We start from the raw sequence: 26,595 nt of genomic DNA on the forward strand, positions 1-26,595 counted from the left end.
AACTAAACCATTCCGTTTTTCCGTCCCGCGCGCGGCCACGGGACGCCCGGCCCCCGCAGCCGCCTACCGCGCGCGCGCCCCGTGACATCACCCGCCGGGCGGGGACGGCGCTCCGGAGAGAAACGAAGCCACACTTCCGCCTCGATAGGGCCCGGCCGCGCCGCTTCGCGCAGCTACTTCCGCCTCGGTAGATGTCATGGCGGCGGGGGCGGGGCGCCCCACGTGACGCCTCCGGTCCCGGCGCGGTCTCGCGGCAGCTCTCGCGGTGCCTCGCGCCCCCCCGCCCGCGTCCCCCGCTCGCCGGCCGCTCGCGCAGCGCTCGACTCGCGCTATATAAAGGGGCGAGGCGGCAGCGCGGCGGCTGCAGCCCCGGGGCCGCGAGCGAGCCCGGCACAGGCCGCGGGGCCGCCCGTCAGCCGGGGCGGAACGCGCGGGCGCTGGGGGGACGCAGCCGGGCAGGTTTATTGTTTTAGGGGCGACTCCCCCCCGCGGTTGGGGGCGTCCCGGGGGGCTCGGGACATGGCGAGCTCGACTAACACAAACCCCGTGGTAAGGACCGGGTCGGGGGGCGAGGGGGGCCCCGGGGGCAGCGCGGGCGGAGGTGGCCGGCGGGGCCCGCCGCCCCCTCCCCCGCACTCCCTTCCCTCCCGCCGCCCGCCTCGGGCGGTCCCGGCCCCCCGGCGGGCAGGGGCGGCGGGGGGCGCGGGGCAGCCTCGCCCCCGCGGCGGCAGCCAACTTGTGGCGCCCGGCGGCGGGGAGAGAGGCGGCGGGAGCGGAGCGGTGGGGGCGCGGGGCGGCGGCCCGGGGGCGGCCCCGCGGGGAGGCCGGGGGTCCGGCGGGGAAGGGAAGGAAGGGCCGTCGGGCGGGGGGCGCCGCCGCCGCCGGCGGGAGGCGCCCGGGGAAGGGGCGAGAGCTGGAGAAGCGCGGGCGCTAACGCCCGCCCCGAGACGAGGGGAAGGGGCGCCCGAGCCAGGTTTCGGTTTTGCGGTGTCGGGGAAGCCCGCCTGGGCTCCGCTGGAGCCATTTTATGTTGCTTTGTAAGAAGGAGACGATGGTTGAAAAGCACTTATCCCACTCCGGCCAGATCGGCTAAGCCGAGTGAAAGCCCTCAACTCTGGCGAGCGAGGCAGTATTTATTTTAAAAAGAGAGAACGAAGGAAAAAAAAAGAAAAAAAAAAAAAAGAAAAAAAATCCCCAAACCTCTACCCCGTTCCCTTCTCGTGCTTTCTGCACCTTGGCGGGTGGCTCGCTGCTGCACTTGTACTCACAGAGGTTTGCAACAAGCAGTCACACAGACCTGCGCTGCCACCGAGCCCCCCCGGCCGCCGCTCCGCTCCCCGGCGCGCCCCCGGCCGCGACCCCCGCCCCGAAGCGCTGGAGGAGACAAACCCGGCGTCCCGGCGGCGGGCTCGGCCCCCTTGTTTGTGGCTCTCAGATCCATCATGGCTTCCCCCTGCCTTTCTGCCTCCCTGCTCCTTGTGTTCCTCCTCCCTGTGGCTGCCCTGTTTATATAGCGCTATTGCCGCTCTCTAATATAGACTCTGCTAGGATGGGAAGGTGCTTTCCAGCCCCACGTCACCGCCTCTCCATTTAAACACCACATCAGCCTTTAAATAGGGAGCGAGCCGCGGAGCGCGGGCTGGGAGGTGCATGCGTCCGCGGCGGAGGCTGGGAGACGGGCGGCTGGTCCCTGGATCCCGGCCGGCCTTGCCCACCGCTCGCTCTTCCCTCCGCGCCGCCCGTCCCCGTCGCCACCGGGCTGCGGAGCGGTGGTGCTTTGCGGGTGCTTTGAGGGTGTCTCCTAGCCCGTGTAAATGGGCTTTCTTTTGCTTCTACGCATTGCACAAAGACAGTTTTCATCTACTCCTGCATTTGAATCTGTTCTACCCTTTTTACCTTTTTTTTAAATATTTTTTTTAAACTTATTTTGCTTGGTTGGTTTTGGGTTTTGCTGTAGGATTTTTTTTTTGTTTGTTCAGGGTTTGGGGTTTTTTGTCCTTGGCGTACAGCTCGCACACGTTCCTGTGCTCCTGTAAAGTCTTCAAAGTAGCTTTTCTGCTGCGTGGGGAAAGGAGTGTTTAAACGGTTCTTAGCCAGTGTATCAAGGAGAGTTGTGGTATTTATTTTATGGCGCATTGCCAAGGTCTGACTACAGCTGTCTCCCCAAAAGTGAAGTTAATATTCAAGTTTTATGGGTCATGGGCTGCAGATGCTGCTCAGTGATTTATGTGTGTTTCTGGTGCCTAAAGTGTACAAATATTTTATTGCATTCCAGGCAGAGCAGTGGTTTTGGCATATTCGCTACTTAGTTTCATTACAGTATTTGGTATTCTACAAAATATACAATAGAAAACGCAAAGTATCTTAGTTTTCTTTTCCTAATCTGAAAGGTTAGTGCCATGCTTGTGAGTTAGGTTTTTGCAATTGCAAGGAAACATCTTTGATTTGATATTTTGTCAGCTTTTGTATCAGAAAACTTTAGGAAAGTAGTTAGCTGTTACACAGAGGGCAGTTACTCAGGAGGATGCATATTGAATGTGTGTGATTTGAATGTTAGTTGTCCTTCTGTTTGTGAACTTATCGATTTGTGGTTTTATTGTAAGAAAAGGTTTTATTTCTGTGTACTAAGTTAGAGGTTTTTCTTCTCTTTCTTGACTGAGGTAGTACCGAAAAAAATAATCGTGTTGAATAATCATGTTGAAAAAAATAATCACGTTGAATAATCTCCAGAGGACTTGTAAATATTTTTGACTCAACAATTTATTAGGACTTCTTTTCTTTCACTGTAATTCTGTACTGGAAGTTCTTTTGAAAAGTGTCAATGTTTGGAATACTAAAAGCCAAGCTTAAAATGAGCCTGCTTCAGATAGGTATGCTTTGGGTTAATTTTCAGTTAAGTAGTAAAATCGTTCAATTTTATCAAGTTGGATCTCATTCAGTAGCAGGAAATATATTACTTAGCCAAGAGTTGCCAAAGATGAGTAGGAACATTTTGAAATGCTGCAACCATGTGACTTTAGGAAGCTGGACTGGGAGCCTAATGTGTCAATGGCATCACGTCAGCATCTGATCAAATCTGAATTGCTAGAAATCTGTTCTCTGTAATAAAGGACAAATAATAGATGTTAACAGCTATATATAGTATAAGATTTTATGGGTGATAAAGGTAATACATTTGTAAAAGTCCAGAACAACATTAAAAAAAAACTTAATGCTTACAGTGTAGATTATATATGTTACTTTTTTTATGCACATCTTTGGTGTAATTGTGACTAGAAGTAGTTACCTTTACAGTGTTCTCTGCTGGCTGCCTGTGGCCAGCTTACAGTGGCAACTGCACAGCTGGGAGAAAGATTAGCAATGTTTCAGAGAGAGCTACAGAAGCAACCAGGAATGAACCCTTGTCAAATGTACAGAGCATGCTGTGGTCTGTCTCTCCGTAACGTCTTGGTTATTGGAAATCCAAATTGCTGGAATCCCAAGTGTTGTGATAATAATTAGAGAGGATTGCAGTTTTTGTTGCCTTGAAGCAGAAGGAATGTAGGAAGTGTAAGCCCCCAAAGGCATGTGGCATTTCTTAAAATAGCTTGCTGGTTGCTCCTGGATTAGGAGTTGCGTGTAGCAGTGTCACCATACTCAGGAGTTTTCTTTTCAAGATGCACAGAGAAAGTAAAATATAATCATTCCCTTATGTTCCTGGAGGGGGAAATAGTAAGATTCCAGATCTCTTCTATGTGTTTGTGGTTGTATCTAATAAATCAGGAATTTTAATTGTTGTCTTTAATCTGTAGTAAGTGCTTGGAATAGTGTTTATTGAGGAGTGATTTGAGTATTTTGCTCTTAAAAGAGCTTGACATTTACAGCAATGTTCTCTTTATGAGGGAGGCACTTTAATAAAAACCAGATGAAAGCACAATTATTTTAATAGCAATCTTTAAAGTTTCTATTTGTTCGCATTGCTTTCTCTGACTGAATGCAAAAACTTACTAGAAAGCACACCTACTATGCCATCTTTAGACTCACTCAGTAATTGTATTACTGTGTTTATTTTTTGAGTAAGCAGTGTATGCAAATAGTTTTGTCATTCAACTTCAGACTCTTAGATGGCTTATATAAACAGCTTCAGCATCATATAAATAATGCTTAAACCTAACACTTAGTGTATGTTAAAAACAGTACAGTGTGCTTTCTTTTAAAGTCTGGAACTTAAGACTGTTTTGCAATTTTACTGGATATGCCTCTTTTGAGGTAGGAAAAGAGCATTCTGTGATACTCTTCAGAATTCCACTGTGAATGTCTCTTGAAGGCATTGCTGCCCCCAGTATGGGAGATGTTCCACCTAGGCTGGATGTTCAGTAGGAGTGTACAAAAGAGAATTTCAACTGAACAAGGTATTTCTCAGTATTATGATAATGTGTACAGGTAAAATCAGACTGACACGGTTTCATTATAAGCATGCACATGTTTTGTTTTCTCTTTTCTTCCTCCTAATCACAGAGCCATGACTGTATCATGTATATTACTGTGTGATTAGAGCCAGTGTGAAAATTCTGACCCATTTTGAGATCCAGTGCACTGTGAGGCTCATGCAGAAGGACAGGTGTATGTACAGACTGCTGGTGGGCTGGTTAAACCCACATGTCACTCAGCTCACTCCAACCCTGCAGGACTGTCCTCTCTGGGGCACTTACCTGCTTGCTTGGGCTGTTGGAAGTAGTGCAGAAGGATCCTGTGTCAGCAATGGCAGAGTGAACATCTGTGCTCTTAACCTGTCTTTCTGAGGTCTTGCTAAGCTAATAATAGACACCAATAACTGCTTGAATTTGTTTTTTTCCTCTTACTTCCCTAGGGAAAAAAGGAAATTCCCAAGCAGACTGTGGGCTGTGGGGTCAGTTTGTTGTACCTGAATGTTGGTATCTTTCTTCTAGGGCTTTATAGACTCAGGCTTTGTGAATAAACCTTAGAAGGCTTTGTGACTAAACCTTACAAAAATACCTGACTGTGCAGATAGGAGGAAGTAGTTACTGGTGGAAATTACTAGGGCCTGTTTGTGTAAAATCTGTTTTATTAGAAAAGTAGACCTAATAGGTAACTTAGGGAGATGAGGATTAAAGGAGAAAATGCACCCTCCATCCTGCAGGAATTTTGATTGTAATTTTAGGCATACAGGTAGTTCTCTTGACTTAAATAAAGTAACTCACATGCTTGAGGTTAAGCATATTTATTTGCAGAATGTGGTTTTGGCATTAAGGAACAGATGCTTTTAATGTAATAAGGAACAATATATGGAATAGGTTAAGTAGTATTTCCGTGCTAGTTGAATTGTATAAGCTTCATGCAATTTGTTTAATTATAGAAATAATAGGACTTAATGTTATTAAGTAGAATGTCTTTTTGCATTAAGTGGAGTTAAGTGGAAAAATAATCCTGTTAATGGTGCTTGGTATTTCTGAGTTATTACACAGATTTTAAATACTAGCACTCAAGAAAAGTCTGGCTTTGAAACTCTGTTTTAATGTTTAAGAAATCGTTAATGCAGTATTTTAAACCTGGATATGAGAGTATGTTTTGGTTTTTTTGAAGAAATTAAATCATGGACATAGGTGCTGTAAATGTAGTTGTCAAGGATGGCAACTTCCTCTGTTACTTGAAGCCAGGAATTTCTAGTAGGTTGTTTTTTTTTTTTTTTTTTTGAAAGGCCAGTAATAAAAGGATGAATGATAACATTTCAGCTACTTGATTTGCAGCAGCATGTTTTGAAGCTAAAATGTGATAAATAACATGGAGTGGTATGTTGGGTTTTGTTGAGATTTTTTTGGCTTATTTTTGTACTTCCTTTTCTTTTTGGAGGAAGGGGCTGGGGCAGGGGTTGTAACAAAAAAAACCAACTTGGGCGTGCCTCAGTGCGGAGCTTTTTTAAACAGTAAGGGCACTAGGCAGCCATCAGACTGCTTATTTCTAGGTTCCAGATATGGTCTTTTATTTCCCTTGTAATCTTTATGCATTTTCTTAAGTTTTATTTTCCCTTTTTTCCCCCTCTACATCTAAAAGTAAAGATATTCAGCTTCTCTTTTGTGCTTATTGACTACTCAGATTTTCCCTGGATTAGTAAATCACAGGCTACTAATCTACCTACATTATTCCATAATTTAGGCATAACAATTCCATAAGATGTGAAATACAATTTTGAGCATGTCTGCAACAAATTCAGCACTTGTGGAATACATGAAGAAAATATCTGTGTATAAAATAAGTGCTTCAGTGCATTAAGTACATTTGTGTAGTTCTTGCACCTGTGGACTGTCTGGTTGTGTTTGGTGCAGATTTCCTGTGTGTGTGTTGGGGGCACCGCCTTCCTGGAGTACCAAACCCACTGCACTGGTACAGGATGATTGTTGTCCATATATACAACATATCTGATGTGTGTGGCATCAGTCAGGGTTTATTGCTTAAGGGAGCTGGGCACTGGGGCTGAGGAGAATGACAGTTTAGAGAAAGTTGTGGCTGCTTTCTTTCTCAGTTTAAAATTGGTGTACTCCCAGGCCAAGTAGCAGCCTTGGGCAGTGAAGTATATGTGGATTGCAGGCTGCAAGATTATCAACCATAATTTACAGCTTGTTGGGCTGCCTTGCAGTTAGATAGCACAGATATTTAAGCCTAGCCAAAATCCCATTGAGCTTCATACATACAATGAAAGGTCTGAACTGTACTGTTTAAAAGGTACAGCATGTGCATAGTGCAGTTCCCATGTGGTTTTATGAATTAAGTGTTGTGCTTTAATTGATAATGTTAAATGTTTGCATTCTCTATTTTAAACTGCACCTTCATTTTAAAATTCACAAAATGGTTGATGTTGGGAGAGACCTCTAGAGGTCTCCTTGCAACCCCCTTGCACGAGCAGGGCCAGATAGAGCCCAGGATGATGTCCAGATGGCTTTTGAGTGTCTGCAGGAATGGAGGCTCCAGGGCCTCTTTTAGCAATCTAAAGTGAACTGGCAATTTACTTTTTTTGATAGTTTAGGCGTGAAAGCAGTGTAATAATAACATATTTTTAGTATTTCCCCATGAAAAATTCAAAATGTAAAAGCATAAGTAGTGATTGAAAACAGAAGTCTGTCTAACCTAGTATAATGTCTTAAGGAGTTTCTGAAAACAGGTATGTAAGGAAGAACAGGATGTTCACATGAATCCTTCCAGTTTTTTGAGCCTTCAGTGTTTTTCAGCTCAAGATCATTCTAAGCCATACTTGGTGCAAGTACTAACAAGTTTCTTTTCCTGTCTTTAATATACTTTCAAACTTTGAATGTTCTTTAATGCATTTTGCACTCATCTCAGCATTTTTGCATGTTTAGCATCTACATTTTCAAGCAGAAAACAAATTGAGTTATTGGAAAACAATCTCCTTGTCTCTTTTAAACTATACTCTTCATGGCTTGATAACTCTTGTGCTGTACTTATGTCACAGAATATCGTGAGCAGTCCCTTCCCACTTCACCTTGTTTGAACTGCTCTTCCTGATTTACACCTTCCCGGATATTTCAGTCACTTGGAAACATGTAGTGTATTCTAAAATGCAGTTTTTTGTGGGGGGAAATCTTATCTTAATAGTAAAGTGACAGATTCTTTTCAAAACAGTGCTGACTAGTTATTGTTTTTTTTTAAAGCCTAAATTGTACAGGTCTGTAATTGAAGATGTCATTAATGATGTCAGAGAAGTTTTTCTGGATGAAGGAGTGGATGAACAAGTTCTCATGGAACTCAAAACAGTAAGTTGAACTTAAAAGTTTTTTTTTAATAGACCAATATAGCAGTTAGTTTCCAAATCTGGCTACTGTTGTTCACATTAGAAGTACTAATTTTTAGTTAATTAAACACTGTAATCTGCATATCTGTATCCCCATATCATTTGAATTGCACTGTTGTATAGGTAGATCTGCTCACCCTGTTATTTTTGTTAATCTGACAGCAGTCATCTGAATGCAGTGTTACTTTAATCCCCAAAACATTGCATTTTTAAAAAAGGGAAAAATATGTTTGTTTTAGAGACACATCGTTTTTTGTGTTTCTCTGCAGGAAAAATAAAATGTCTGCTCTGTTTGATGTTTTCTTGATGTTTTTGTCTTTCTGAAGAAAAGTTGCATTGTTAGATACATGGTCAGATTTTTGCATGTAGGGTTTGTAGTTTCAAAGGTATTGTCATTTGGGGGGTTGGTATGTAATAAATCACACTGTATGTAATAAATCACACTGTATGCTTGCCTCAAGCTCTGATTCAGAATTGTTTTACATGGAGTGGGTTTGAATCAAAGGTCCATAATGAAGGGAGGATGTTAACCTGAGCTCTAGTGGGTCTCCTGTAGCTTTCTTCAAATTCTTCAGGAATAAAAAAAGCCCTTAATAGGTGAAGGGAAAAAATGGTAAAACAAAACAGCAAAAAGAAAGCAAACTGGGAAGGGAGATGACTTTTTTGTATAATCTTCTTCAGTGAGCATGGTATCCCTCATTCACAGTATTTTTGAAGCATTAAAACATGGATGGAGTGGGAAACTAACTTTGAATTTGTCTAGACTGAAACAGGTGAAGGCTTTTCCCTTGAGACCATGACCTGTCTTGGTGGAAACACAGTGAGAGCTATAAAAAAGAGCTGTGGTATTTGTGTTCTGCAAGTGATGTCAAAAAAAATTAATGAGGAAAGAGACAAGAAGGAAAACAAAGTATTGAAGAGGAGCCCTAAGCAGATTTTGAAATCATGAGTCCTGAGTGTACTCTTCTAGACTGATGTATTACAGAGTACTCTTGTTGCTCTTTTTACAAGAGCTGCTTTTTTGCATCTGTGTCTGTCCTTTGATGACATGTCAGCTGACACAAAGAGCTGTAGGGCTGGAGAAGCTGAATTTGATATTGTGGTAGAAACTGTATAAATGATTGTAGAGAGGCATTATCTTAGGTATACTGGTAGCTTCTGTTGTAGGAGGCAGTAGTCTTTAAACAACTTTTATTGAGGAGTTCCAAGAAGAAATGGCTTGAGGAAAGCTGTAATAAAGAATTATTTTTGTGATTAAAGAGGTAAGAAAGAAGGAATATAGGAAAATGGAAAACTTAGTCTTACTTAAAGTTACCAGTTTATCTCAGTTCATTCTTCTGTTAGGGTTGTTGTGAATCTTCCACACTTGGAAGAAAGAAATAATGTTAAAGTTTAATCTTGGAGTGCCAAGAGATATTTAATTCCTTTTCTTAACTCTGTGGAGTTATCTTTTGTCTGTATCTGCCCGAAGGTTTTTGGGCTTTTTGCACAAAATAAACAGTGAAACTCAGTTTTGGAGTACTGTCATTATATTGTTACAAATCCTGTAGAGTAAAAGTTATACACAGATATTTTTGTTTCCTTTTCCAAACTAGCTGTGGGAGAACAAGCTGATGCAGTCTAAGGCTGTAGATGGCTTCCATTCAGAAGAGCAGCAGCTTTTATTGCAGGTGCAACAACAGCAACAGCAGCAGCAGCAACAGCAGCATCATCACCACCACCATCACACACCTCAGCCGCAGCAGACTGTGCAGCAGCAGTCTCAGCCACAACAGGTCCTTATTCCAGCATCTCAGCAAGGTCAGACTTCATCTCTAAACACTCTGAAGTTAGTCCAGCTCCTTAGCATGTTCTAAATCTAGGGCTGGATGCTTCTCTGGTGATTAACTTTCTGTCTTTCTACTTGGCCTCTATTCAATAGGTCAAGAAAGCTGGGGGAAATGTGTTTTGGTATTTGTTTTAAGTCATATTCTTTAGAAGATTTTGAAGAAGCTGGATTCTTCTCTTGGTCATCTGTAACATAACATGCTTTCAGAATGCACAACTTCCAAAATTCCATTAGCAGCTCCAAGTTGAAGCCAGTATAAGCAGTTGACAGTTTAGTCATGAGGTGGTAATGTCATTAGGAGCAAATTATTTCAAAAAACCATTTTTGGTTAGCATAACTCAATGCTAGGACATGAAAAATACTTGTGTAATAGTCTGAGTATATGTAGATATTTTTGGTCTTAAAAGATTGCACATTATGTAGATGTGGATGTAAAAGGTATGTTTTAGCTAGGCAAACAGTATTGTTTCTTGTAATAACTGTCTTGTGTGTTCATTATTAATTTAATGAAAATTATATCCAGCCATTATAATTTTGGTTGAAAACTGAGATAAATACTACTGAATTTTACTGCATATATGCTGAATAATCATATCTGCCACTTATGAAAGGCTTGATTGAGTTTTCAGTGTATTAAATTTGTGACATAAAATACTTATCTGTGGTAGTCACAGACTTCAGTCTTCTTGTCAGATTTCATGGCTCAGAAAACCTGTGTTGTCAAAGATAGATATGAGTTGATATCCCTCACTGTCTACCCCCAAAACCCAACCACCATGTATTCAACACAGTATAGAACTGGTGTGATCAGTTTTTCCATTATGTCGTTTTGGTTGGTTGTTTTGTGGTTGGCTTGGGGCACTTTTTTGACAGGGAGGGAAAGATGGGTGTTGGTTGCTTGTTTTCTTCTTATAGTACTTTTTATTTTGGCTAGACACAAATAGTTCTGTGCGTTGGGATAAAATCAATTTTGAGATGAAGGCCTCTCGATAGACACGGCGGCTGCCGAGGCTCGGGGCCCCCGTGGGGGCGGCCGCTCACGGCGCCCTCTGGCGGCCCCTGGGCGGAGCAGCCGCGACTCCGCTGGCCCGCGGTCCCTGCGCTGAACATGGAGGAGGTGTTCCCTGTGCTCCCGAGGAGGTGTTCCCTGTGCTCCCGAGGAGGTGTTCCCTGTGCTCCCGAGGAGGTGTTCCCTGTGCTCCCGGGGGAGCCCGGATCCTGCCCCTGCTAACGCACTTCGGCCTGATTCATTGCTGCCCACTGTTGCGGCTTACAACTAAATGACAGCACGGAGACTAAATGAAATGAGGATATCAAAGCACTTGCATCACAGAGATGCAGTTTTCTGAATTACTTGAATTCCCTGTTCCATGGTGGAGATGGTATAGTAGCTCTTCACATGACCTGGTGCAGTCCCAGGCAGGGATCAGGATGATCGACATGGTGATTCCTGCTGTCCTTTCTGTGGTCCTGCCACAGGTTCATGAGATTTCCTTAATCTTTTGCCCTCCTTCATTTCCATGAAAGTTGGAGATGCCCTCAGATCTCTGTACAGGTTTTGAGGCTTCCTACCCCAGAATCTTTCCTAGAAACTCTTATTCCTAATATTCTTAAGTGTCATTTTTTTAAGGGATTGGGTGGAGAATAGGTCGTCAATGACAAATTAATTCAAATCGCTCTGTCACTTTGAAGTTTACTGTCACTGATAATAGCAGTGGCAACCTGCTTGTTCCATAAACTTGGCCATATGCACTTGATCAACAGGTTGTTGGTATAGTTTAGCTAGCCTTTCCTTTAGTGCACCAAAGCTGCTTGATTGTGTGGGACAGGTGGTTTATCACATTTCAGCTGCTTCTGCTGCATTCAGAAGACAGTGAAGATCATGAGCTTAAAGCTATGCTGACTGTGCATAGCTCAGGCTAACTGCAGCATCCTGCTACTCTTCATCTTGGAATAATTCTTGCTTAGGTCTGTTTTAAGAGTTTAACTTTTTGTTTTTGAAGAACTCTGATATTGGGAATCGTAAATTTTATCAACATCTCACTAAAATTAGAGGTATTAGTGAGATGTTGATAAAATTTACGATGCCCAATACATTTTCAATTTTGCTTTACCTAGATACAGAATAGGTAACTGAAGCCCTTGAAATAAGATCTGTAAAGGCAAAGTAGTCATATCACCCCTCCGAGCTGCTGTTGAATATTGTCTTGAAAGTAAAACTTACTAAGACCAGAGACTGCTTTGTGTTTGGTTTTGTGGTGAAGCTCAGCTGACATTTAGGTGATAATCTTTCTGAGTTGCTCTGGCTTGGATGTTATTTGGGCAGATTGTGTATTTTTTGTTAAATTCTGGTTTTTTTTTTCATTTTTAGCACCTCAGCAGCAGGTTATTGTGCCAGATTCCAAGCTGATACCACATATGAATGCATCAGGCATGGTAAGAGAAGAAGTTTATACAGGCTTACACTGTCATTATGTAAATTGTTTTGATTAAACAGTAAATATAAATTTCTATTAGTCATCAGATGCTTAAAAGTAATTTATGGCACACTGGTAAACCCGTCTGCCACCTTTCTGAGTTTTGCTTCTTCACTTACAGTCTAGGAACAGTGGTGTATCACTTCTGCCAACAAATCTAGGACTTACTTTGATCCTTTGCCTAAATATATTTAACCAAAACTTTTTTAAAATCAGAAGTTGGAATATTGCTGGTATGAATCTCCATGATGATATATACCAATATACCAATATTGATCTATTGGTACATACCTATATTGGTATATACCAATATACTCATATATCAATACACCACCAGTAACTGATGCAAACATAATGTATTTACCAGATGCAGAAAAAAGCATTAAATATGCTGAAACATCAGTTTATGTTAAATGAGAGATGATTTAGCATTTCACATAGATCTTTCTTGGTCACATTTATTCCATTCACTAATTATGTAACAGCATATAGAACTGATTCTGATCATGTACAGTTTTCTTACACTCTGTATCTCCAGAGGTTAATATTGCTTATTTTATCTTGCTTTAAAGGCCCTGGCTTAATCTAAGGAGAAATAAGTTGTTTGCAAAGCTTTGAAGATAACCCCTAATATAAGTTTAATTATGTGTATTATGACCAGAATTCATTACATTCTTACCACTTCTATGGTAGAAGCCCATGAAGCAAAGTTTCATGATGCAACAAGTTTTGAAGCAGAACAGCCTTCTCTTACTTTTCTGTTTTCTCCTGATCTTGCTACAGAAAAGAGCCTGAACTTTGTTACATGAATAGCACGATTTACCTACAAGCCAAGAGCACATAAACATTCACCTTTTTCTTACGTTTGATAACCATTTCAATGGGATTTGTAACTTTACAAATCCAACAATTAAATGTGTTTTTGTCCTGTGTCAGTTATCTCAGGGTATAGAAAAAAATGACTATGCCAAGCTTTTTAAACTCTACTACTGTCAAAATGTTGATGCTTTGTCTACCACAGAGAACTACTGTTCTGCAAAGAGTTACAATCAATTTGGAAATATTCTTTATTAGAAACATTTGAGTTGATATGAAAGAGCAGATCTGACAGACTTTGAATATTTTGGAAGGCAGAGAGTAATGAGAGTTCATTCATCTGTGTTTGTCTGGGATGTGAGGATGCATAGAGCATATTTTAGTTTTCTGTGGTGATCTCTAATCTTGGGAGATGTAGCTGTTATATTGACAGTATGGGGAGATCCTGTTTCTTCTAAACAGGAAATACGCATTCTACCCAGCTATGAAGTTTAAATCCTTTCAGTAACAAAGAATAATTGGCCATGGTTCCCTTATAGCAGAGGAATGTAGCCTTTTCCATGGCAGCTGAAGTGGGACCCTTGAAATGGACAGGCCTCTAGAGAAGTCCATCATCCTCTGCAAATTAAGGACTTAATGCAGAGTTTTGTGTTTGGAGCTCCCATAATTATGTTGAAATTCTGTTTCCTTGCAGGTTCAAATCAGTACTCATTGATAGTTCCACTTTATCTTTGAACCAGCTGTCTTGAGAGAAAAAATGAGTCATTCTGTGAACAGTCAGTACACAGTATGTGTAGGTTCACTCAGAGGAGCTGTGCAATGTGGGACTTGAAGAAGAGTGCAAACCTGATTACTGTGCTTTGTGAAAACAAGGCAGGCCAAGATAATCATTGCTTCAGTCAGTGCCTTATGTACCTTGAGATTTGTCGGCCCATAGCCTCAGCTGCTTTGAAAAAGTGTAACTGAAGTTGTCACATGAGCAATGCAGTGTTTTAGGAGATCAGCAGAGAAGGCAGAGGTTTATCTGCTGAGCTTGCAGATAAAGCAAGAAACCAAGTTGCGTTAGGGTCTGATATTTAGTGATTTTGCTTCAATCTTCTTACTATTAGAGAAGGAAAATAAAATAATTTTTATATGTAGCATAATGTACAGTTGAAATGTCTGCATTTTAATGGCTGCAGGAGCTTGTGTGCAAACACTGCAAATGGTAATAAGAAGTTAGGTATGTTCAGGCAGCATGTTGTGAGATGAAACATTGTCAATATTACGTTTGTGGTTAAAACGCTTTTCCTGTATTTCAGAGTGCTGCAGCCACTGCAGCTACATTGGCTCTCCCCGCTGGTGTTACTCCAGTTCAGCAGATACTTACAAATTCAGGTAACTGTCTTAATATTGAGAACAAGCTATAGTTTTAAGGGGGGTTAATAGGGAAGCATTCTGTGCCTTACTTCTTTTTATTAACTGCTAAAAAGCAGGATCTGGTAATCCACCCTAACAAGGTAGTGCAGTCTTTTTACTTGATTCCTGCACTTTTTGCTCACTGACTTAGGAATCTTGTGGTTCTGCCCTAATGGTGTTGTAGATTAGAATCTGTCTAGGTTTTCCCCACTTAGAGAAGTTCTAGATGCACAGGGATTGGTGTTACTGTCTTTCCCCTTTGTGTATTTCTGAGCTTTGTGATGCATGATCCAAGCTCAGGTACTGAGCTACTATGGAGTAGGATCACTACTTCTGTGACTTCAGAAGAGTTACGTCCTAAGGTTATTCATGCCTGCTAAGCCTGCAAAGTGGAATTTTTAACTTTTCTAGCAATGCTAGCTTTATTTCATATTTACAGTTGTGAAATACTGTTATACCAAGCATTTAGAATATGATTAAATGTTACTTTGATGAGCAGCATATCTGATATTTCATGTACTTTCAGCTTATGTTGATTTTATAAACCTGATTATAGCTCTGTACTGCACAGGAAGTAAGGAAAGGCCTAAGAAATCTCATTTTCTAGATCTAGTTGCTGCTTTTGCTGAAGTAATTCTCCTATGCTCACCAGGATCACCTGGGACTTAACCGTCCTGTTTTAAACACTATAATGTTTAATGGTATATATGAAGTAAAATTTAAATGTGCAGCTGTTCTAAAAATCAAAATCTTCCCAGTTTTAAGTGCATCTATGTTTGTTATGGCACAGAATAATCTGCAGCCTACATTTGTTACTTTTGTAGCAATAATTCAGTTTTGAACATTTATAGTAATTTCTTAGACTAGGGCTGGGGAAGTCCCTTCTTTCAGGTACATTAACTGTTTTGGTAAATAGGACTGCATTTTGCTGTGAAGAGAGAGCAGGAGATCCATCTGAGGGAAATGTATAAAGTTCAGGATTATCTAATTGAATTTCTTCTCTCTTCTTACGCCACCTTTCTGATAAGAAATGTGAAAAACTAATGATCATATTTAGATGGTAAAGAACCCTATTCTTTGTTTCTGGAACAGCTGGAATTGCATATTGACTTGTCACTGATGAAAGTGAATTGTTTTAGTATTTATCTCTTTTAATTGCCATTGGTATTCTTCCAGGAAACGAGCTTTTAAACTAACAATTTAAAATTTTTGTACATTTGATTAATTTGATACTTATTTTACTACAGGCCAGATCCTCCAAGTAGTTAGAACTGCAAATGGAGCTCAGTATATTATTCAACCACAGCAGCCAGTGGTTCTACAGCAGCAGGTTATACCCCAAATGCAGCCTGGTGGAGTACAAGCACCTGTTATTCAGCAGGTAAAGGAGATTTTTTTTAATAGGTACACTTGGAAGAAAAAAACATTATAGTAATTACTAAATTACTATGTTTTTGTAAACAAGTTGAACTAGAACACAAACTCAGAAACAGTATAATTTAAAAAAACAGAAAGTTGTGTCAAGTGTGGCAGGGGTTTTTTGGTTATTTTTTTTTGTGGGGCTTTTTTTTTTTTTCTATAATGAACAATCTTGAAATGTTTTTAATGTCACTTTTATTCTTGCCAGATATTGATTGGCTGCAGTTTAAAATTTCTTTTGTGCATCTCCTGCTGAGTTCTATTATGTGCATAATTCTAGTCTATGTACTTTTAAATTAATTGAAATGATTCTGAGTCACCTCACACACAGAAGAAAATACCTAAAATTGACACTCCTTGGTTATTTCAGTAGTAAATACAATGTTTTAGAAAGATTGTTGTTTATTGACAAGGTCAGCTGTGTGTCCAGACTGTGTTAGCACAAAGTCACATTGTTATAGTGCCACAGTTGTACAGTTTAAGAATGACCAACAATTTGTGAAGAGTTTTAATTTTTTTTATGAAGAAGACTTTTTAAAATAATCTTTTGCTCAAACTAAAACATTCCAGTGCTGTGTTTGGAACTCTGGTGTGGTGGCAGTGCCCATGTTTTAGAATGGACAGACTTTTAAATTTTTTTCTTAAATTTAGCAATGCAAAATGCAGCAAATTTAACAACAAATAGTGCAAGAAGGTATGGGATTAAAATTGAAATTATGTACCTGATATGGGTGGAATATTTGTAACTCTTCTGTAATTAGTTCAAGTCAGATTGGTATGCTTTGATTGTTTCCTTTGAGTCTGTGATGTGGTGGTGTGTCACGTTAGCAGCCACAGTACTTACAGTGATATTCCATCAGGTTTTGGCTCCTCTCCCTGGAGGGCTTTCCCAGCAGACAGGAGTGATTATTCAGCCTCAGCAGATCCTGTTTACAGGAAATAAAACTCAAGTTATACCTACAACAGTGGCTGCCCCTACACCAGCTCAAGCACAGATTCCTGCAGCTGGTCAGCAGCAGCCACAGCAGCAACAGGCACAACCACAAGCACCACTTGTTCTCCAAGTTGATGGAACAGGGGACACATCGTCTGAAGAAGAGGATGATGAGGAAGAAGAGTACGATGATGATGAAGAGGAAGAGAAAGAAAAAGATGGGGGTGAAGATGGCCAAGTTGAAGAGGTAAACTTAGTATTATGGGATTTTTGTTGGTATTTTAAAGAAAACTGTCTATATCAAATAGTACAATTACTTCAGTAATTTTGAGAATATAACTTTTACCCTTATTGAGTTGTGGAAATGGTGTGTATTAGCAAAGCAGTGCAGCTGGGGAGGGTGTGGGGGAAACAGCAAAAATTAGCTGTGACCAACACCATTTAAACACTTCAATAGGAATATTTTTGATGTTATGGAGAGGTCAGTCATGAAGTCCTGTAACGTTCATGAACAAAAATAAATGGTGAACTCTGCTTAAGACCAAGTGTGTACAAAAGCAGGGTGCTAAGATAGACAAAAAGGAGAGCAGCATTTGCTTCAGTGATGGGACCAACAGATGTGGTGTGCCTGTATCTCATTGGCTATTCCATTACTTTCTGTTATACAGGAGCAAGCTTGAGAACTCAAATTTGATTATAAAGTATCTTCTAGAAAGCATCTTACCTTGATTTAATAAAATAAGGAGACAGGAACAGGCATACTATTCTTAATAGCATGTGCCTAATTTTGACTTTGAGTTGGCTTGGTTTTGGACTTCAGCCAGTGGTTCTTACCACTTAGATACTTTACCAAAACGAAAATCTGCGTACTTTTGCATAAACATTTACAATGAAGGAGCAAGAATGGAATAGTTGTGGTGTTAAAAGGCTGCAGTGCTTAGCATCTGGCCTGGACATTGAAGTTCCAGACTAAAATTCATAAGGGTATCTTCTCAGGAGGGAGGGTAGGAGGCATCAGCACTCTGTTGGAAAGTCTAATATTGCATTTTGGGTCCTGCAGTTCATAGACAACACTGTAGCCTCATGCTAATAATTGAAGTAACAGCTCTAATCTAGCCAGCCATCACAACTTTTTGCATGTGTTTCTTTCAGGAGCCTCTGAACAGTGAAGATGATGTGAGTGATGAGGAAGGACAAGAACTCTTTGATACAGAAAATGTTGTTGTGTGCCAGTATGATAAGGTAAATCTCTACAGAAAACAATCCAAAAGTTTTACTTGCTCTGTTCTTACTATCAAATTAAAAATTTTTAGTATCTTTGTAACTCTTAAGTACAGGTAAAACTATACAGACTATAGTGTGAATGAAAATGTAAGAATTACCTATTGTTTTTAAAACAGGTTTGTGTACCATGTTTGTACTAAACTTGGTAATAGGTAAAGCTTAGAAAAATTAAGCTGCATTTTATTTTTCTTTGTAGTGTCTTTTTATGCCCTTTAATAAAAGGGCAGTCTTCTGGGACCAGGAGAGGTCAGCTTTTGTTAAATTTGTACATTTATTGTGGCTATAAATGGGAAAGGTAGTCCTCAGGATTTAGACTTGTGGAAAACTGTTCCTTGATCACTAAAAGTATCTTTTCTGGATGATAGAATGGTTACCAGAGGAGAATGCTCTTTCTGTGCTATGCATTGTGCTATATCAAATGGCAGTGTGGAATGCTTGTGCTTGTTTTGCTTTAAATTCTGCTGAACTGTCTTGCAAGAATTTAGTCATTACAGGGGATCAGATTTTCCCTGGATTCATCTGTGCTGGAAACTTTTTAAATGTGTCTAGACAATATCAGAATCTTTTGGCTGAGGTAGTACGCAGATTATTTGATGTGGATTTTTTTTCCTTTTTCTTCTCCTGTACTCAATTAATTGGGCTACAACAAATAGGGATCCTTTTTAAAGCAGGGGTTAAAAAAACCTGTAAGCTCCTGTGCTGCAAAGAATGACTGGGTTAGCAAGTCTTCAGTTATGCCCAGACTCTGCTTAGACTTGCCATCAGATTCAACACAGAATTTAAGACCTACATCCCAGCCATCTGTCTTCTCTAGACTGTAATCCAAAACTGCTTTGAGGCAATTTGTAAGGAATAGTGAGGGACTCAGAACAGCAGGTAGAAAAGCTTATTGGGAGCTGCTGAAACTGAACAACAGGAACTACTCTGAAATCCTTACCATCTTAAAAGTTAGGAATGAGAACTTGGTAGGGAGCAGTGTCCCTCGTTATCTTCCAGTGCCACATACTCTGAAAGGACTTCATCTCTTTTCAAGAAATCATTATTCAGTTTGCCTCTAAAATATATAGGATCAGCTTAGATCTCAGCAGTTCCCTCCTGCCCAGTGTCCTGCATCAGCTGATGGTGGGTGCTTCTGGAACTATGAGACAAGAACAGACATGTGGCAATACTCATGTAGAGCTTTTTACAAACATTCTTCTGTGAACTGCTTCTTGAGGAAGAGAAAGTGCCTTCTTCTCAAATGGTCAACAGATGATAATTTTCCTCTACTTGTTAGAAACCAATCTGATTATTTTTGAGTCCTTGAAAATTTTGCCTTGCAACAAGAAGTTTTAGAAATGTATTGTGTGGAGGATCACCTTGTTTTCAAACCCATTAGTTTCATATGATACCTCCTAGTTCTAAAGAGTCTTTTCTTTTTTGCTTTCTTGGTGCTGTTTATGATACTGCAGATGACTGTAGCCGCCCTCAGTCATGTCTTTGAAATCAGAGCTGCACTTCATTTGTACCTGATTCAAATGTTGGATTGCTGTTCAAATATTTGATTGCTCTTACTTTCATTCTGCAGATCTGTTTGATTTTTCTGTATCTTCCTTGTAAGGGTAGATAAGGTTTAGGGAGGAGCACAGATAACATTTCAATTTATTTGCTGGTGTAGCAATGTTCTGCATAGTTTGTGTATGTTTTTGGCCCCACTGGACACAGAGCTGATATTCTCATGAGAAAGTCTTAGAGCATTGGAATCTCATTCCTGACTTGCAATTGTTAGTTCAAACCCACCACTTTTATTGTCCATGTAAATTGAAATTGATTTTTTTTTTCCCATTGTTACTGTGTTCATATGCCTTGAATACCACCACTGTTTTCTTACACAGAGTTAGGGCAGTGACATTGTTCTGCAGCTCTTCAGTAACTCATTGTATCATCAATACATTTTGTCATTTTTCAGATCCTTAGTAAGCTCTTAAAGTGTGTGGACTCCAACCAGCACAAACCTTTTTCTGGAATGAACTCTATTTTGCTGTAGAAACTGTGATCTTACCTGTGTTCTCTCATCTTTATTCAGTTATTCATCTGACCTCATGGCAGCTCAAATGCTTCTGATGAGGGATTTTTGTGGAATACCATTCAGTAGGGCAAGTAGTGTATATAAGCCAGACCTTTCCTTGTTCATCTACTTGCTCACTAACTTTTGCCACTGACCATCACTTTTTCAGCTTAAAGTGAGAACAGATCAAGCAGTACTAGAAATAATGAGTAGAGTGATATGGTCATAGCTGTTTGGTGCCATGTTGCTGTTTCTACAGCGCCAGTGGTACATGGTGAGACTTCCCATGCTTGATAAAACTGGAAAAATTGCAGCAGGGTTATCTGTTTTTATGATTTATGTAAAATTTGAACTTCTAGAACCATCTTTGGTCTAGAATTACATCTTTGTTCTGTCTGCAGAAGTTTATCATAACCTTTCCTTTTGGACAGCATTTCAGCTTTCTGAAAAGTCTTTGCTTTCTTTGAGTATCTGGTCATCTGGTGGTCTTCTGGTCTTTCAGATGCAGTTTTTGATAGATGGCAAATATTGTCTGCTCTGTGCTTTAAGTATGTGGTGGGAGGGTTTTGTTGGTTTGGTTTTTTTAAATTTTGCCAAAGTTTACTCCTCTACCTTTAGGCTGAATTTTATTCAGTTTCCTTTAGTTTTAAATTAAACATATAGACTGGTCATCAGGAGGAATGTCTTCACAGAAAGAGTTGCTTAAACATTGAAATGGGTTGCCCAGGGAGGTGGTGGAGTCATTGCCCCTGGAGGAGTTTAAGGAAAGACTGGATGTGGCACTCAGTATTTTTAATAATTTAGTAATGTATGTCTAATAGTTATTTTTATTTTTCTTTCTCTTATAATTTACTTATGCATTATTACCTATTTCTGATGCAGAGTAATAGGTTAATGTTTTTGCCTTGTTTTTAGATTCACAGAAGTAAAAACAAATGGAAATTTCATCTCAAAGATGGCATCATGAATCTTAATGGAAGAGATTATGTATTTTCCAAAGCCATTGGGGACGCAGAATGGTGAAGTTTTAAAAGACAAAACAAAAGAACTCCCTGTAAAAGGAAAAAAACAAAACAAAAGCAGGAAAGGTTGAGACTTGGATATATACTCCAATCAAAATGTGTATCTGCACATCAGAAATAAACAAAAGTATTGGAACAAAGGTAAAATGTGGCAACAAAGACACTACTTCAGATGAGCAAGCCATGGACTGTAGCAGCTATAGCATTGTCTGGGAGCTGGTTTTGTGTGTTAGGAATACCTTAATTATCAATTCTACATACAGGTACCTACAGCTGGTATTTAGCATGTAAGGCTTTGTCCCCCCTGCCCTTGATTTAAGATTTTAAAATACTTCTTCCACTGATTGAAGGAACTATTCCCTTTGATAGATTATTAATCTGAAAGTGCTTATTGTGTGTACAAATCTTTGCTTTGAACACTTCCTTTTGGTAGTGAGGATGGTCAGAATCTTACTTAAACTGCGTGCAAGCTTTGTACAGAAGGGTAAGAATTAAGGTGTTAAATTTTAAATAACTTGTATAAGGAAAATATTTTTAATTCTGATATGCTCATTAATTATTATATCTATTTGTTGTTTTCAATGCCATTCCCCATAAACAGGTTGTTGTTCCTAGCAGTTACAAAATGGTAAAATGATTTATGTTTCAAAATTATTTTCATTTCATGTGATAGGTTTTATCTAGGGCTGCATTTTTAAGATCTGAAGCACCTCATCCCCCACAAAAGTCAGATTGTTTAACTTGTTAATTAAATTCTTGCTGTTTTGTGGTGGTTCAGCATCACTGAATTGAAACAAATAAGTTTCCCTTGATTTTTTAACAAAAACATTTTTTAAAGGGTTTGGAGGCCTTTTGAATCCAATATCTGGGTAATGCCATAATAGATGCATTCCTTTACCTGCTTACTGTGTTTGTAGTCCAGACACCCACAAATAATTCAACAGACCCACAGGAATGACTAAATTTTTAATACAGAAAAAAATCACATAAAAATTCTAACATCCTGGCTGCAACTCTTAATCAAAGATTTGCTTTACTAAAAAGTATAGCCAGAAATTACCTGCAGCAGTTAATCTCTCTAAAGTTTCCAGATGGCATATAATTTCATGAAGAAAGCTGCACAGCTTTTAAGAACACAAATTTTGTTAGAGTATCTTTAGACTGTCTTGGTTACAGCAAATCAAGCAGTCAGATGCACTAAACCTTGTGTAGTCACTTTTTCACTTGCCTTTTTTATTGTTCGTTTGTTTGGGGTTTTTCTTGTGTTCAGTTTGTGTAAAGCAACAAAGTTATTCCCCCCTCCTTCCCTTTCCCATCTCAGAAGTTGAAGAACTTTTCTTCCTGCATAGGGCCATGCTTGCAAACCCTGCTTTTGGAAATGCAGTTACTTCTGAACAAGGAGAGGGAATGGGCATTATACTTCAGAAACTGTTGAGGAAGGAATGTTCATGTGGCTCACCATTTCAAAACAAATTTTGCATTTTGTTGGGTGCTTGAAAAGTTGATGAAAAAAGGACACAACAAAGATAATTTTTACTGAATTAGCTAAGACCATGAGCAGCAGACATGATTTCTGACTTTATTTTTGGCTTGAGAATGAGATATTGTAAACATTATTTAACAAAGTCACAAGTGTATTTCAGCAGTATGTAACAACTGCTTTAATTTTCATTCTCTGATTCATTTGCCTCCAAGTGCATTTGTAGTCTCAGTAGTATGTAGAAAAATCACAACAAATTGTAAAGAAGGTTTTATTGCTGTGATTTTGTACACCTGCTCTCTCGTTGATAATGACTGAAACTGCCTGTGGGCTATGTTGAGAGCCATATGGTTCTTTGAAAGCCGTCTACATTCATAAGCTTTATGAAAAGTTAATTGATGATTCTTCTAATTGATTCTTCAGTAATGGAATCATCATTTAGACTGCATTTTTACCTGGGGACTTTCAAGGTATCTCAAACTGATTGGTGTTTGCTTTCTTCTGAACAACGCAGATATTTTATTTTTTTACCGCTGTTGACACTTCTATGTAAAACTGCAAGGAAATCAATAATATACCAACTAATTCCTTCCCTCACCTTTTCCATGTCTGTTACCAATAAGTCTTAAGTAGTGGACTTCCGAAAAATTCCCATAATGCTGCACAACCAAACCAATAAAAGGAAAAAACATCCTTTAGCTACAGATTCCTTTTTATACTATTGGAACCCAGTTTACTTATACAACACTTTGTTTTCATACAACTTAGTGATATTTCTCACCCACATACGTATACTAGAAGCTGCGTAGCCTCTCTATTTTAAAGGGTAGCTGAACTTTAAAGGTGATTAAGCTTAGTCTGTTCTGAAGGATGTTAGAAGCTTTCTGAACTTGCACAGCCTCTTGCAAGCTAACTGTATGGTATGCTTTTCAGATAGGTTTTGTCTTCAAATACAAATATCTGTGAAGTTTTGGGAAAGCCAGTCAAACCATGCACATACCAAACTGTGCTCTTATTGCTACATCAAGTGTTCCTTTTTCTTAAGTCAAAAAGCATGTTTTAATTTCATTTTATTGTAGCAGCTTGCTGTAAGAATGTAGTTTGCTTAATTTTATTATTATACTTGAATTTTTAATCATGGTTTTAACTATATAACTGAACAGACCATTTCATTAGGTTCAAAAGAAACCATTCCTTTCAGAGGGCAAGGGATTCCCATGTTCATAAGTGATTTTTTCCCCCTTAGAAATAGCGCTTTTTTTTTCCAATTTAAATAGTTCAGTATTATGGAAACAATTAATGGTTTCAAGAGGGCTTATGTTAAAATTTGCACAGATAATGGAGCACCTTTTTTTATGATGGAAAGAAAGTGGGGAAGATAACTTCAGAATTATAACCATGATGGCTGATGGAAACTTGTAGAGCAACTGGGCAAAATTGAGTCTTGTGCCTTTTCAGTTTGCAGAATACCTGTTTTGCCAGTATGACAATGATTCCTGAGAGAGTAAATTTCCAGCAGTGCTTCAATCAGAAAAGCAACTTTTTTGCGCTAATTCTGTTAGGTTTTAGTGTGTGCAATCATTTAAAACCATCTAAGTGGAAAACAAAATGAAATGTTTTCTTTTAAGGAGATAATAGAGAATTTAGTCACATAAGGAACTTTATTGGACTATTTAAATAAAATATGTTTTTATTCCCCCTTTAGTTGCTGGTTAGCAACAAGATTTCTTTGAGATTTCATACTCCTTGTTCCTGCATTGTACTCACAACTTGCTTTTAAACGTCATTCAGTTTCCTCAACACTATTTAAAGTGACAGTTGTGGTCCGAGTTTATTTCCAGGATTGATACGTGATTCTGAAGCACATTTTCTAGAAGAGAGCAAAAAACATGTTGTGTCATGTAACTGATTTTTTTAAAATAAATATTTTCTTATCTTTTTGCTGCACAATTAGGAGTGTTAAAGTAAACTTCATTGAGTCTGTGAAAATAATTTCACCTCTTGACAGTTAGTAGTAATTATGTTACCAGATAACACTACCAGAGTAAAATTTCTTAATTTCAATGAAGGAGTTAAGAGACCTTGTTAACTCAACAAAGTTGAGATTAAATCAATTAAATACTGATTTAATCTCTTCAATTTGTAAAAGCTCCTTTAAAAACAATAAACCCCCCCAGAATTTCCCCCAAAGTAAAAGCTTCCTGATAGAATGCAATAAGATGTCCAGGAAATGAACAGTGGTTTTAGGGCATCGCACACTGGATTGATACTGGGCTGCCTTACACAGCACCGTGGGATTTACTGTGTGCCATCCCACACCACCCATGCACCCCCATCTGATATTAGAGTTCTTCTCAGACTTCGAGATGAGTGACTATACAAGATGAAGAAACTTGCATATTGTTCTGTATTGGTGTCTGGCATTTAAAGTCTCGTTTTCCCATTGCTGTGATTGGTTGGGAAATGTGTAAAAACCAGTACATTGGTTTCCATGTCGTCTACTTTTTTCAGGCAGTTCATGCAGTGTGTTTTTTTAATTATTATTTGGTGGATTAGATGTTGTGGAACAAAAGGAGCTTTTTGAAACAGGAAAAACTACCTTGGGTTAGCTATATGTACAGTCATCCAATGAGACATGTTCCAGAGTGCATAGGGTACCAATAGATTATGGAGTGGGGGACTATCCTTTTTTGCTGTTCTGAGCTACTATTGTCAACTGCTGTTGTACATATACTGTTATGTGTAAGGGGGTAAATATATTTATTATGTTTGTAAAATTCATTCTGTACAATTGCAGATCAAGGTTGCTCCTCTGTGATATACAGGATATTATGTTTCAAAGGCCATGCTTGGAATACGATTAGAGAACTTAGTATTTTGATGTACTAAGACCTATTTTAAGTTTAATATTTTGCCTTTGCAAAAACTTTAATTAAAGATGTTATTTAAAAATGTTTGCCACTTCATTTACTATCTTGCATGTGCATTTGTTTCATATATGAGGCTTATTACTAGCCCATAATAATGTTGAAGATTCTGCATTGGTTTTTATCACATAGAGATAATTTCACTCGTTCAGTTTGCCCTGCAGACTTTCTGTTTAATACCATGACAATGTTATAAAAAAAATTCACAGCTTAATCATGAGGCCAGACTTGCATATTTGTTTAAGGGTTTCTCCCTGTGGTAACCTAAGGCTTAGGTGTTGAGATAAGATTGGTTGAACAACTTGTTATTAAGGCCAGTGGTATCCTGAGGTGCATTAGAACAGTGGCCTGTGGGTTGAGGGAGGTGATCCTCCCCCTCTGCTCAGACCTGGTGAGGCCAGTCTGGAGTGCCATGTCCAGTTGTGGGCTCCCCAGTACAAGAAGGACAAAGAGCTACTGGAGAAGGTCCAGCAAAGGGCCACCAAGCTGGCCAAGGGCTTGGTGTATCTTTCTTACAAGAGACTGGGAGCTGGGCACATTTAGTCTGGAGAAGACTGAGAGGAGATGTCATTCCTGCAGGTAAATACCTCAGACATGGGTGTCAAGAGGATGGTGCCAGCAACAGGAAAAGGAGCAATGGGCAAAAACAAGAAATTCCACCTCAATGTGAGGAAGAACTTCTTCACAATGAGGGTGGCAGAGCACTGGCACAGGCTGCCCAGGGAGGTTGTGGAGTCTCCCTGTCTGGAGACATTCAAAACCCACCTGGATTAGTTCCTGTATCACCTGCTCCAGGTGACACTGCCTGCCAGGGGGGTTGGACTGGATGCTTTTCAGAGGTACCTTCCAACCCTGTTGATTCTATGATTCTGTGTGACATCTTGATATTATTAGTCCTGTACGTGGAAATGCGAGAAGTAAAATGCAGCGTCCTTGGATGATAAGTGGCCAATGAGTAAGGTTTTGTTTTCATCAGTTAATCTAATCTGACAGAATTGCTTTCAAGCAAGTGACATCCTTCTAGTTCCTATCTAAAAGCAGTATCTTGAGACATGGCTTGTGATTTATTTTTAAATCTAGATTTTGAACTTGAAACTCTAATTAGGAAGAAAATAAATGTAGGTTATACTGCCTGTATGGGGGGTGTATTTTGGAATGT

The 26,595-nt window shown here is 39.6% G+C and overlaps 1 protein-coding gene across 1 annotated transcript; it reads left to right on the plus strand.

Annotated features, from left to right (window-relative positions):
- Positions 1 to 267: 267 nt before the first annotated feature.
- Positions 268 to 25,475, plus strand: GTF2A1 (general transcription factor IIA subunit 1). Its single transcript, XM_071426687.1, has 9 exons — positions 268 to 549; positions 7,665 to 7,766; positions 9,400 to 9,604; positions 12,004 to 12,068; positions 14,227 to 14,302; positions 15,571 to 15,704; positions 16,603 to 16,923; positions 17,829 to 17,918; positions 20,923 to 25,475. Exons 1-9 carry the CDS (start codon positions 520 to 522, stop codon positions 21,028 to 21,030), a joined length of 1,131 nt encoding a protein of 376 aa, XP_071282788.1. The 5' UTR covers positions 268 to 519; the 3' UTR covers positions 21,031 to 25,475.
- Positions 25,476 to 26,595: the final 1,120 nt, after the last annotated feature.

This window comes from Agelaius tricolor, unplaced genomic scaffold (assembly GCF_023055355.1).
Source record: "Agelaius tricolor isolate 1412-34295 unplaced genomic scaffold, bAgeTri1.0.p SCAF_5, whole genome shotgun sequence".
In the NCBI taxonomy this organism is placed as follows: domain Eukaryota; kingdom Metazoa; phylum Chordata; class Aves; order Passeriformes; family Icteridae; genus Agelaius; species Agelaius tricolor.